We start from the raw sequence: 13,898 nt of genomic DNA, 5'->3' as shown, positions 1-13,898 counted from the left end.
GGAATTTCAATGAATGGTTACAGACAGGGGATTTCAAATCCAAATTTCAGAGCCAGGCTCTGGGGGAAGGGACATTGTGGTCCCTGGCACCTTAAATCCCCAGTCCGTCCAGACTGGCCAAGTTGGGGGGAAAGCCTCGGGGCATTCCGAGCTTCACCTTGGCCGCGGAGAGCCGCGTGCACGGTGCGGGAGGCGCCCCGCGCGCGTCCCCCGCGGCGGCTCGGCTCTGCACACACAGCTTTCGGAACCGCGCTTGTCGGGAACGCATTATCCGCGCGCGCTCCCGCGGCGGCCCGCAGGGTCTCGTCCTCGGCGGGAGCGGAGCAACGACCCGGGCGCCTGCCCCGCTGCCCGCGGCGGGCCGCGCGGAGACCGGTGCAGGTGGGCCGCGGGACGGCGGGGGAGAGGCGGAGGAGGCCCGCGACTGAGAGGACTTGGAGACCCTCACCGCGCAGTCGCGGGGGTGGCGCGGACTGCCGCCCGCATCGGAGCTGCTCTCGGGTGGCTTTCGCCCTGCGTGGCGCTTCAGTAGGCCCGGCGCCCGGCTAGCAGCGCAGGTGGCAGGAGGGAGAGAGCGGGGCCTGGCGGGACCCCGGCCCTGTACCTAAGGTCGCATCCCGGGCTTGGGCCGGTGCCCCGCCGCGCGTGTGGGACTTGGCTGGCTGGAAGGCGCCCCTGACCTTGGTCTCTCTCCAGTGCCAGGTTCGCCCGAGGACCATGGGCGCCACACTGGCCACTAGCGCACGGCTGGCCCTCCTGCCCGGCCGCGCCGGCGGCGTCCTCCCGCGCTGGATGCCCCCCGCGCCCGCCCGAGGCTGCCACTCCAAAGCCAGCCCGGCGCGCCCGGTTCCGCTGAAGAAGCGCGGATACGATGTCACCAGGAACCCGCATCTCAATAAGGTAATGGTCCAGGAGGGACAGCGACCTGAGCAGAGAACCCCTGGCTGGGTGAGAGGCGCTCCGCCTCCTGCGTCTGGGAAGGCGCTTGCTGGGAACCCTTGCAATGGCTTCCCCATGTTGCCTTGCCTGGGTCAAGGCGTGAGTCTGTGCGTCCTTGGCAGTCCCCTCCCCCCTCACCGTCCCGAGGTGACTAGAAAGCAGAGCCCAATTTCCTCTGCAGGACGAGTACAAACTGGTTAAGGTATTTCTGGCTGGTCCTGGTCCGACTGGGGTCAGATCTCCCTGACAGTGATTCTGCTGATTTGGGACCATTCCCTTCACGGCTCTGAGCCCAAGTTTCCTCTCTGTCAAGACAAGATTGTCTCAGGGGAGTCCTGAGGTTTTGAGAGTTCATGGGAGCAGCTCTTTGCACATTGCCTAGCAGCCAGAGGAGAATACATGTCAGCTGAGGTTATAATTATTATTCCAAGGAAACGATTAATTCGCAAGTGGGGGAGAGAGAAGTCTACAATTAGAAAACTGTAAGAGCTTCAAGGGTATCTGAGATCTTCCCTCAAACCTCCTTCACAGAGGAGAAAACAAGACCCAAGGTCATAGGTGTCACCAGCTAATGATGGCCGGCTCAGCAGGCTGCTCAATCAGGATGGAGGTGCTTAGGCCGCTGCCAGATGTTTGTGCATTAACCTAAGCCACAGATATTTGTTTCTGAAGGTACAATTTAGCACCTGTGCTTCGGTTGAGACATTAGGGTAGAGAGACAAACAATGGTGTTAAACTCAGGATCAAGGGAGCTAGATTTGGAGACTGCTGACCCCTTCCTCATCCTCATCCTCCACTTCCTCATATTGTTTTGAATCTCTGTTTCATTTTTCTGAGGCTCGCCTTTCTCCTGCCTAAGACAGCAAGGCTGGTGAACCCACCAACCCTGCTTCAATTGGTTGGGATGACAGTCAGAGAGATTGCTGAACTTGACATTATGTTGTAAATGATATAAAGTGCTTGGTGACTATGTAATTGCTGCATTGAAGTCCTTTCTTTGACTCTGGATTGTGAAAATCAGGTAAAGTAATTTGCCTGGAAAAGACATTTTTGAGAAATAGGAACGACTGCGTAGATGTTAAGTATTATGATAGTAATACTAAGAAGTAATAGAAAAAGAAAAAAAAGTTCAATCTCCTTTAGCTCTAGCCCCCTTCTATCTCCCCAAAGCCAAACTCATAGCCACCGAGTTGATTCAAATTTATCGTGTCACTGTAGGACAGAATAGAACTGCTCCTTTGGGTTTCTGAGATAGACTGCTTCACTTTTCTCCCGAAGAGTAACTGGTGGGCTTGGAAGGCCACCCTTATGGTTAACAACACATTTTCTCTGAAGTCTCAGAAAGTTCATCCTTCTTTTTCGTTGACTCCAACAAGATTTCACCCTGAAAGGAAAAGGTAGAATTGGTCCCACCCATACCAAGTGGTTTAGCATGGCGATGCAGTTCTAGCACAGTAAAATCTGAGCATTGTTGCTAGAGAAAGGAGGAATGGACACTGGGAAGCAACTCAGTACATTTCCACTACCTCGCATCCTTTTGATTAATTGATTTAGAAGTACTGACACATATACAATCAATGCTAAGGGAAGTGGAGTCAAGAGGCAGAATGACTCATTGCATTGGGTAAATCTGCTTCACAAACATTTACAGTGTAAAGAAGTTACTTTGAGGACTGAGGTGTGCCTGATCATTTCAAATACCTCATATGCATGTGAACATGGGACATTGAATAAGGAAGGTCGAAGAACAATGGATTCATCTGAATCCTGACAAAGAATATTGGAAGTACCACAGACTACCAAAAGAACAAGTGAATCAATCTTGGAGGATGTATAGTCCGAATGCTCCTCAGAGGCGAGGATAGGGAGACTTCATCCCACATACATCGGGTATGATGTCAGGAGAGACGGAAAAGGGCATCCTGCTTGGTCAAGCAGAGAGACAGTGAAGAAGAGGAGAGCCCTCAGCGAGGTGGATGGACATAGTGACTTCAGCAATGGGCTCAAACATAATAACCATTGTGTGGACGGCACAGGGCCAGGCAGTGTTTCATTCTGTTGAACATAGAATTTCTCTCTGTGCACCTAACAATGGCACCTAACAACAACTCTTGGCGACTCCTTACATGTCACAGTGGAATTTTGCTTCATATGTTGCATTGATGGATTTTTTCATAAGTCAATTGCTAGGTTGATCTTCCAAGGTGACCCTGGGTAGACTCCACCCTCGAACCTTTCCTTTAGCAACTGAGCACTTAACTGTTTGTACCACCCAAGGACTAGGTTGTGGCTATGGAGTCAATATGAGATTACAACAGGCTTGTTCATCCGATGTGTTTTGGCTACCTTAAATAGGCAATGATGAATCCCGTAAAATGGGGCCATTGTGGTCTACTTAAGGTAAATAGGCACACAGGCAGGTACCGTTCCCATTCTGTAAAGGTAGCAAGCAGACCTTCAAAATGTATCTGGCCACAAAGGGCATTTATTGAGGTCTAAATAAAGGCATGTACATATGTAAATATATTTATATGTGAGGATGGGGAAACAGATTTACACTTGATCTTAGCCAAAAGGTCGAGAAGCAATAAGGGGAAACAGATTTATGTGCATATATTTATAGGTTAGTATTAAGGTAGCAAATGGACATTAGGCCTACACTCAAGTACTCCCTCAATGCAAGAATACCTTGTTCTATTAAACTGGCCTTCCATGATGCTCACCTTCCTGACACAATCACTGAAGACAAAGCAGGTGCTTTGCAAATGTGAAGAAAGCTAATGGAGCCCATCTATCGAAAGATATAGCATCTGGGGTCTTAAAGGCTTGAAGGAAAACAAGCAGCCATCTAGCTTGGAAGCAACAAAGTCCACATGGAAGAAGCACACCAGCCTGGTGATCACGAGGTATCAAAATGATGAGGTATCAGGCATCAAAGAACAAAGAAATCATGTCATTGTGATTGAGGGGGAGTGAGGGGTGGGGACCCAAAGCCCATCTGTAGGCAACTGGACATTCCCTTACAGAATGGTTGTGGAGAATTGACCAATCTGTTAGGGTGCAGTGTAGCAACGATGAAACATACAACTTTCCTCTAGTTCCTAATTGCTTCCTCTCCCCCTCCCCCCACTATAATAATCCCAATTCTACTTTACAAATCTGGCTAGACCAGAGGATGTACACTGGTACAGATAGGAACTGGAAATGCGGGAAATCCAGGAAGGATGATCCCTTCAGGATCAGTGGTGAGAGTGGCAATACTGGGAGGGTGGGGCAGAAAGGGGGAACTGATTACAGGGATCTTTATATAACCTACTCCCTGGGGCACGGACAACAGAAAAGTGGGTAAAGGGAGACGTTGGACAGGGCAAGATATGACAAAATATAATTTATAAATTATCAAGGGTTCATGAGGTAGGGGGAGCAGAGAGGGAGGGGGAAAATGAGGAGCTGATGCCAGGGGTTTAAGTGGAGAGTAAATGTTCTGAGAATGATGAGGGTAACAAATGTACAAATGTGCTTTACACAATTGATGTATGTATGGATTATGATAAGAGTTGGATGAGCCCCCAGTAAAATGATTTTTTTAAAATGTATCTGGCCTCAGCTCACCTTGAGAAGTCTCTGTTGTCCTCAGTCCCCAAACTGCATTTCAATCCCCTCCCATTCTTATCACTGAATACGCTTCCTTTTGGCACCGAACGCACCATTGTGATAGCTGGCTGGGGTGTCTTCCACTTTAGGCCATGAACTAACTCCTTGAGGACAGAGGCTCTGCCTGATCACGCTGCATCCCCCGTGGCTGACTTTTACCGTCCTATAAACATTTGCTCTCTGCGTGATCTCAGTCAGGTCATGGCCTCTTTGCTCTCCGCTTTACTGATGTCCAGACTCTGCAGCTAGCCCAAATGGGCACATTGCCTAGATAAATGACTAGATGTATCTAGTTTGGAAGGAAATGTACTTATTCGACCCTAATTTTCACAGACTTCCAGTACATTTCACAAGATTTAAAAAAACAAAACACCTACTACCATGGGGTTGATTCCGAGTCATAGTCCCCTTATGTGGGGTTTTCAAGGCCAGGAGCAGGTAGCGTCATCTTTCCCTTAGCCTTGAATTCCAGCCTGGCAGTGCACAGTCCAACTTGTACCTGACAGCACCTCCAGGACTCCTGAACAAACCAGCCAAAGCCCACTGCCCTTCAGTTGACTCTAACTCATAGCAACACTATGGGACAGAGTTGCAACACTGCAGGACAAACTGCCACAACTCCACCCCACAGAACAGCTGGCACGTTCACACTGCCAGCTGCTCCAGTTAGCAGCAGAATGCTGCAACCATTGCCTCTCCAGGGCTCCACCGTTTCCCCAGAGGGTGTGTTATTTCCCAAAGTGCATCAGCCTCCCCATGCAGCCCTCATAAGAATAAGGATTTTCACCACAAAGCACTGCCTTTTCACTTGTTTTTTGAGTCTTCCTTCCTCCTTCCCTCTCTCCCTGCTTCTTTGATTCTTCCTTCTTTCTTCCTTCCCCCACTCCTTCTTAACCCCCCACCCCTTTCTCCTTGGAGCTTGATGTTCAGGGAGTGAATAAGAGTGGGGCAAAGTTAGATCAGTATTATTGTGGATGAGCATAGCCATGCAGTGGAGCCCCCACTGGAGACGGCTTTCCCAAGTGGATTCTGAGTTCACCTGCATACACGCGCCAGGGCTCGGTGGCCAGCACTCGAGTGTGGGATGTGCAGGTTTCAGCTGAATCCCTCTAAAGTGGTGGTGGTTTATTAGGCTCCCACACATCAAGGATCTGCCTTTGAATAAAGTACATGTTTCCTTCAGTGCACCTTAGGAATTTGATCTTGCCTCCTTTTAGTGGGGAGTCTGTCATTGAAGACTTGACTCATGCATCAGTCAGGAGCTGCTTGCTGGGCTGTATGGGGAATAAGAAGTCTATTGCTGATGTCGTCTTCCCAGAAGGCAGGCCATATAATATGCTTTCCTGAGGCCTCTACTCCCGAAGTGCTATAGAGTCAGGCCTTCTTGATTGAAAGAGAGACCACAGATTGGTTAACATTAGCTTGAGAAGCAGTGATTTATTCTGGACTTGAGCTTCTTGCGTAATGAATAGGGGCATTAAGGCTCAAATGCTTTTTAGATGTTTTAGAAATACACAAGAACAGCAGGTTGGAATGAACACTGTTACACTTGGGATGGGCAAACATTGGAGTCCAACTCCCAGGCCTTTGTCCTGAGAATAGCTGAAAAGAATGTATACTTGTATTTGTTAGGCTAAATGTTTGGCAAATGTAACCAAGTCAGCCACAGATAGTGAGACTTAACCAGGACAGAACCATACTTACTTCTCATGAACAGCTTGAGATGGACAATTCTAGCTTGAATTGTGGCTTGGTTGTATCTTTCTTGGTCTAAGATAGCTGCTCTAGCCTCTGCTATCAACTCCATACAAGAGCCAGTGGGAAGAAGTAGAAGAAAGGGAAGGCATGCCATTTCCTTTTTTTTTTTTTTTGTTAGTCATTGGAGTTGTTTCTTTATTTTAAATCGAAGAAAAGCTCATGAAAGTAACTGTACTGGTTGGGAGAAACAAATAATTCATTCAGCATAATTCAGAAAATAATGCAATGAAGGAGAAATTATTTTGTAAAAATTTACAGTAAGTTAATTTAAAACTACTGAGTTTTGTGTTTCTTTTATCATTGCACATAGGGTTTTTTTAATTAAATAATTTTATTAGGGGCTTGACCAACTCTTATCACAATCTACACATATGTCCATTGTGTTGAGAACTTTTGTACATTTGTTCCCTCATCATTCTCAAAACATTTGCTTTCTATTTGAGTCCTTGGTATCAGCTCATTTTTCCCTTTCCTCCCACTTCCTCCCTGCCCGATGAACCCTTGACAATTTATAAATTATTATTATTTTGTCATATCTCACACCTTCTGATGTCTCCCTCCACCCACTTCACAATCAGAAAGTTTCAAATAACACTTTGGCTCACATCCAGTTGCCCAGAACTTGGTCATATGCCACACCTAGCTGCAAGAGAGCCTAAGCAATGCAATACATACTTGGACATCCATGTGTTCAGCCAAAGCTTCCATGCCATAAAAGAAAGAGGGAATGGCTATTGAAGATACAATCACCAAAACCACTCATCCCACACAAGCATGGCACAGCCCTCTAGAGACATTTAGAAATCTTGGATTACCTGTGGGTTCAGGTGACCACTGAGGGCTTCCATGGATAATATGACCATGTCACCTGCAAATACATTTGTGTGAAGATAATTTTTAAAACAAGCAAGGAAGCCAATGGACAAAGAAGTCAACCAACATCTGTACCTCTACGGGAAGGCACTGGACCTCTCAGAAGTGCTGAAGAATAACAATGCCACTTTGTGGACTGAGCTGCACCTGACACAAGCCATAGTGTGGTTCAGGACTGGACCGTTCCTAAGGTCTGCTGAACCAAGGATTCTGTTACTTGGGATCAACTCAATGGCCCATAGTGATGATGACAACAACAACAACAACAACGAGTTTTTATTCACTTACTCTCAACTGTACACCAACCTTTAAAATCTATCAGTTGCTTTACAGCCCCAGAGCCTTGTTAACTCCATCATCACCTGTCTGCATTAAACAAGAGCCTCCTAATTGGGCTCTTGGCTTCCTGTCTTGTGCTTTTCCATCTACTCCTCTGGATCCATGGAACATGTTTGAGAATTGCTAGCACTGACTAAAACAATAGACCCCTTTCTTTCTTTCATGCTTCCTTCAATATTGTTAACTTCCTACCTTCTTGAAGACTTCTCACTTCTCAACAAGAGCTTTCTGACCTCCCTATATGAAGTATGCATCCCTTTGACCTTCTTCAATCCCATTTAACATGGTCTTTCTCCCACCCCCAGTTTATTTGGAGTTTCCTAACATACTATTTGGAGCCCTTGTAGTGTAGTGGTTACGTGTTGGGCTGCCCTTTGCAAGGTCAGCAGTTCAAAACCACCAGCCACTACGAGAGAAAGAGAGGGTTTTCTAATTCCATAAATAGAGTCCCCGATACCTACAGAGGGGTCACTCTGAGTTGGCATAAACTCGATAGCAGTAAGTTTGGCTTGGTTTAACATACTATTTAAGGAGCTGTGATCATGAAGTGGGTTAAGGGTTGAGCTGCCAACTGAAAGATTGATTGTTCAAACCTACTAGCCAGTCCCTGCTCCTCAGGAGAAGAATAAGGCCCACTTCTTCCATAAATATTTATAGCCTTGGAACCACTATAGAACAGCTCTACTTTGTCTTGTAGGGTTGCTTTGAGTTGGAATTAACAGCAGTGTAGTTTAGCTTACTCTTTAATTGGTTTGTATTATGTCTATTGATTATGTGGCTGCATTATATACAAACGCCATGAGGGTGAGAGGTATTGTCTATTTATGCACTGATATATCCCAAGTACATAAAACAGTTCCTGGTCCAGTATTGGTGCTTAGTTATTGAAGGAGGAAATCGATCATAGAGATGTCAGCTGAGATTGCCTCATCTCCTCACTACTGTCTTCCCTCTACTCTCACCATGGCCTTCTTTCATGCTGGTGCCTCCTCTCCCTCAGCACTCCCACCTGTGGTGTTTGTAAGACCAGACTTCTGTCTGACGTGTGAGCAAATCTATCATGGGCCCTTGTGTGTCCAGCGACCCACCATTAGTCACAGAGTTCCTGAAGGAAGAATGGAGAAGCTCAGCACACTCCTTGTTTGTTTCCAGTTTTACCTCCACTAAATAGAGCCTGGGCAAGAAAGGAGCCCTAGTCTCCTGGAACAGGAGATAAATGGGGATAATTTTTTTTGGGGGGGCAGCTATGGAAACAAACAAAAAACAAACCAGGGGATGAGGTGTAGGAAGTGATCCAGAGGCTAAAGCCATTCCTGACTTCGAAGAACTCCTGCCCTTCTCTTTGAGACCCCAAGAGCTGGAACCCCTCCAATTCTCCTGTCCTAGAAGTGCTTCTTGAAGACAAGCAGAGCCAGACCCTGAAGAGCCCCATTTCCCTGGGGTCTAAAACTCAAGAGTACCTGACATGGAATTCTAGGACCACGGGAAACTGATCTTCTGCCCCTGGTATTGGAAATTGATACTCAAAAAAGATTTTGTCATAAACATGTTATAAATGGTTGAATTATTCTCAAGCCAGAAAAAAAAACACCAAAAACAAACAAACAAACAAACAAAAAACAAGCACTACCCACCCAACCCAGCCAAACAAAACCACAAAACACAGTGCTACTGGGTTGATTTTGATTCATAGCAACCCTCCCTACAGAGTAGAACAGAATTGTTCTATAGTGTTTCCACTACTGTTACAAAGTAGACTGCCTCAAACTTCTCCCAAGGAGCTGCTGGTGGGTTTGAACCCCTGACCCCTGACCTTCTTATTATCAACTGAGCCTTTAACCACTGTGCCACCAGCTCTTCTTGAATTATAATCAGAGAAAGTACATTAATGTTTAATAAGTATTTATGTAATCATTTTGAAGACTCTTCAGAAATAGAGGAATGCATTAGAACAGTGATTCTCAATCTTCCTCATGCCACGACCCTTTAATACAGTTCCTCATATTGTGGTGACTCCCCCAACCATAAAATTATTTCCATTGCTACTTCATAACTGTAATTTTGCTACCATTATGAATTGGGCAACCCCTGTGAAAGGGTCATTTGACCCCCAAAGGGGTCCCTACCCACAGGTTGAGAACCACTGCATTAGAAGGTCCTGGATAGAGTGGGAGGAAAAGGTAGAGCAAAACTCAGAATCATGAGGGGGATCAGGCTTATTGTCAGATAGAGACTGGTGGGAACCCGGAGGCTATGGTCATTAGTCACCATTCAGGTCTGGGTTCAATTTTCAGTCAAACAATAGACAGGTCTATAAGGGGAACAGTATCATTTGTATACCCTAGTGTTGCAGTATCCATAACCATAGTATACTTTAAAATAATCAACAATTTAACATCAAGTTGGCGGCATTTACAAAGTGGGTGCATAAGCAAATGTGGTGAAGAAAGCTGATGGCGCCCAGCTGCAAAAGATATAGAATCTGGGGTCTTAAAGGCTTGAGGATAAACAGGCGGCCATCTAGCTAAGAAACAACAACTCCCACATGGTAGAAGCACACCAGCCTACCCCAACACGATCGTTGAGGATAAAGTGGGTGCATAAGCAAATGTGGTGAAGAAAGTTGATGGTGCCCGGCTGTCAAACGATATAGAATCTGGGGTCCTATAGGCTAGAAGATAAGCAAGGGGCCATCTACCTGAGAAACAACAAAGCCCACACGGAAGAAGCACACTAGCCTGTGAGATCACAAGGCATCAAAGAGATCAGGTATCAGGCATCAAAGACCAACCCCCCCCCAAAATCATAGCATTCTGAATGAGGGGGTGTGCGGAGTGGGGACCCAGGGCCCATCTGTGGGAAAGTGGACATCCCCTGGCAGAAGGGCTGTGAGGAGGAGAAGAGCCAGTCAGAGTGCAGTGTAGCAATAATGAAATGTACAATTTTCCTCTAGTTCTTGAATGCTTCCTCCCCCACCTCCCCTACCATCATCCCAATTCTACCTTACATATATCTTTGGACCAGTGAATGTACACTGGCACAGATAGGAACTGGAAATACAGGGAATCCAGGACAGATGAACCCCTCAGGATCAATTGTGAGAGTGGTGATACCAGGAGGGTGGAGGGAAAGTGAGTGAGAAAGGGGGAACAGATTACAAGGTCTACATTTAACCTCTTTCCTGGGGGACGGACAGCAGAGAAGTGGGTGAGGGGAGAAGTCTGATGGTGTAAGATATGAAAAAAAAATAATTTATAAATTATCAAGGGTTCATGGGGGAGGGAGGAATGGGGAGAGAAAGGAAAAAATGAGGAGCTGATGCCAAGGGCTCAAGTAGAAAGCAGGTATTTTGAGAATGATGATGGCAACATATGTACAGACGTGCTTGACACAATTGATGTATGTATGGATTGTGATAAGAGTTGAAGGAGCCCCTAATAAAATGATTTTTTTAAAAAAGAATGTTGCAAGTGAGGATGCCAATCAAGAAGTAATATGGAACTAATAGTTTTATTGTTTTTGTCAGGTATTATTTAATATTTTCATTAATATTTTAAAGCTCTTTCTTATAAAATAAAAAAAATGGCATCATTTGCCCAAGGACAAGGCTCAGAAGCATTAGACTAGAAGGGGGGTGGAGAGAGGAAACAGGGAGGAAAGGGGTGGGATGAGTGGTCTTGCATGGAGAGGATTACATTGAATGTGATGAAACAAAATATATGTGAATTGTTGAATTTATAACTGAGATCTACTCCCTAAACTTTCACTATAAAGATTTTTTCTTAAGACTCATGAGGAAAGGTTCCGTGTATTTTGAATGTAAAATTCAAACCACAAACTCCTAAGTGGACTCAATGGCACTGAGTATGTTTGCTTTTCTTGTTTTTGTAACCGTTTTATTGGGGCTCATACAACTCTTATCGCAATCCACACACACATCAATTGTGTCAAGCACATTTGTACATCCATTGCCCTCATCATTCTCAAAACATTTACTCTCCATTTAAGCCCCTGGTATCAGGTCCTCATTTTTCCCCTCCCTCCCCACTCCTCCCTCTCTCATGAACCCTTGATAATTTATAAGTAATTATTTTGACATATCTTGCTCTGTCCGATGCCTCCCTTCACTCACTTTTCTGTTGTCCATCCCCCAGGGAGGAGGTCCCATGTAGATATTTGTGATCGGTTCCCCGGCACAGAGTATGTTTATAAAAATATATAACTCTCTAAAAAGGATTGGAAGAAACTATATGAGCATGATTGGGATAATGGGACATTTTTCCCATATTATACAAAATCATTTAATGTTCTTTTAAAAAATAAGTTACATTTTTCCTTGGAAATAGAGTTTCGAGATCTAACAAATGAACATTCAGACCAACCTTTGGAACTTGACCCACTTGTAATATGGGTGGCAGGTATCTATGATGGAAATATCTCTGAAATAAACTTATTTCAAACTTTCTCTGCATAGAATTAGTTATCTTCTAGGTTCATGCAAAAGTAAGATGTTAACACAGGGACCTGCTGCCCGTTCTGAAACTGTTATAAACATTAGTGTCCAGACTGTACGCAGCGGCACCGGAGGACTGCGCTCCTACCGCAGTGTGTTTGTCTGCTTTAGACCCGGCACAGCTGGCGCATGAAGTCGTCTGAATGGGGCTTTATATCGTGAGTATCTTTTGGTACTTTCTCAGGCTTCTCTTCCATCTCCCTGTTTCCCATTTCTCTTAGTCCTCTTTGGCCTTTGCAAACTCTGGGGTGTCTTTGTAAACTCTAGGGTGTAGGGTTTTATTTTGCTTTTTATGTTTGCGATTGCTACCAAAGGTTTCTTTTACCATCTACACTTGCTTTTCCAAATGCCAGTCTCGGTCGTGAGACAGGGGAAGGGGGACCTTTTGATTTATGTGCCCACTGCAAAAGGATCACGATTGTACAACCCTTTTGTCGGCAGAGTCATGAATTGCCGTCAGCTTCCCAAACCCTTCCCTTTGATGGGTAGAAGGCACATTGGGAAATCCTTTGGGGCAGTGTCGGGCTGCCCCTCCAATGCTGAGCACAAACGATGCTCTATGATAGCGTGATGAAAATCTGACGGGCAGCCTGCAAACGGGGTGCCAAGGTCACTGGTTAAAGGCATGCATTCATCCACACCCAAAGGGGTTGCCTGGCAGCCTGGCTAGAACACAGCTCCTCCCAAAAGGACAGTAAGAAGGAAAACATAGCCAGACACTTGAGGAGTGGGGTTTTTGATGGGGAGATCATCAGCTTTTGAGGAACTTGAAAAAGAGAAAATCAAAACCGCATTTGCTTTTACAAGTGGTTATTGAAAACCAGAGGGATGGGGGGGTTGAGTTGAATCATTAGCAACTTGAGAATATTAGCTTTTAAAAGCATGTTGTCTGAATTCTGTACAGCTGTTTGGTAGCTGATCTGCATGTAAACCACAGCATAAGTGGTCCCGACATGATGGCCACTGGGATGGAGAAGGCTGGGGCTGTTGGCGTCTTCATTTTGTTTTGCGTGGCTCTTTCAGAAAGCAGGAGGGAGGCAACACATTCCCATGCAACATCTCTTCCGAATTACTGAGCTGTCTGACGACTTTCCCACAGGAGAGGAGCTCCGGCACCCCTGATAGCCAGTATAGCTCCGGCCTCCATTCACCAGTCCCTCCTGTTTGGGGAGCCTAAGGCTGTATGGGAGGAGAAAGCCGCATATTTCTCCTTCGGACGACCTGAAGGTTTCGAACTGCTGATCTTGCTGGCAACTCAACAAGTAACCCTGTGCCATCAAAGGATGCTTTAGAATTAGTTTTTCAAATAATTATAGCATGTAACATTTTTTTAGAGTGGACTTGATCCAGCACCATGACCTTTTGGGGTAGACACTATGATTTTACTTATATGACAGAGGATAAAATGGAAATATAGTAGCCAGTTTTCCCAAGGTCCCGTCGCTTACAGTACCAGATCAGGGTCTCGAACCCAGACCATATGGTTTCAGAGCCCACACACTCCATCCGCATGCTGTCCCGTCACTTTCTGGTGTGCAGATGCCATCTCCCTGGGGACCTGTGCCTGGATTCTGAATGCTGTGCCCTGTTCAGGGTACAGCGTGGACGGCTGTGACCAGCCTGGTTAGACTCCTACTTCCCAGACAAGGTGCTGTCACTTCCTCTGACTCGTTTTCCATGACAGACTCTTCAAGTTGGATGGAACTTTCTAGATCACTGGATACCTTCTCCTCCCCTTTAAGCACGAGCATTGCTCCCAAGATTAATCTGTTTGTTTCATGGAGTTGTTCAAAAGGCATTTGCTGGTTTCCAATTATGTCCT

The 13,898-nt window shown here is 45.8% G+C and overlaps 1 protein-coding gene across 1 annotated transcript in view; it reads left to right on the top strand.

Annotated features, from left to right (window-relative positions):
• The first annotated feature begins 486 nt into the window (after nucleotides 1-486).
• Nucleotides 487-13,898, top strand: part of ME3 (malic enzyme 3) — a 223,466-nt gene continuing 210,054 nt past the window's right edge. Inside the window, exon 1 of the mRNA XM_075548695.1 lies at nucleotides 487-900. Within this exon, the coding sequence (XP_075404810.1) occupies nucleotides 718-900 (183 nt within the window). The 5' untranslated portion in view covers nucleotides 487-717. The remainder of the gene's footprint in view (nucleotides 901-13,898) is intronic.

This window comes from Tenrec ecaudatus, chromosome 4 (genome assembly GCF_050624435.1).
Source record: "Tenrec ecaudatus isolate mTenEca1 chromosome 4, mTenEca1.hap1, whole genome shotgun sequence".
Classification (NCBI taxonomy): domain Eukaryota; kingdom Metazoa; phylum Chordata; class Mammalia; order Afrosoricida; family Tenrecidae; genus Tenrec; species Tenrec ecaudatus.
This window is presented reverse-complemented; position numbering and strand designations above follow the sequence as displayed.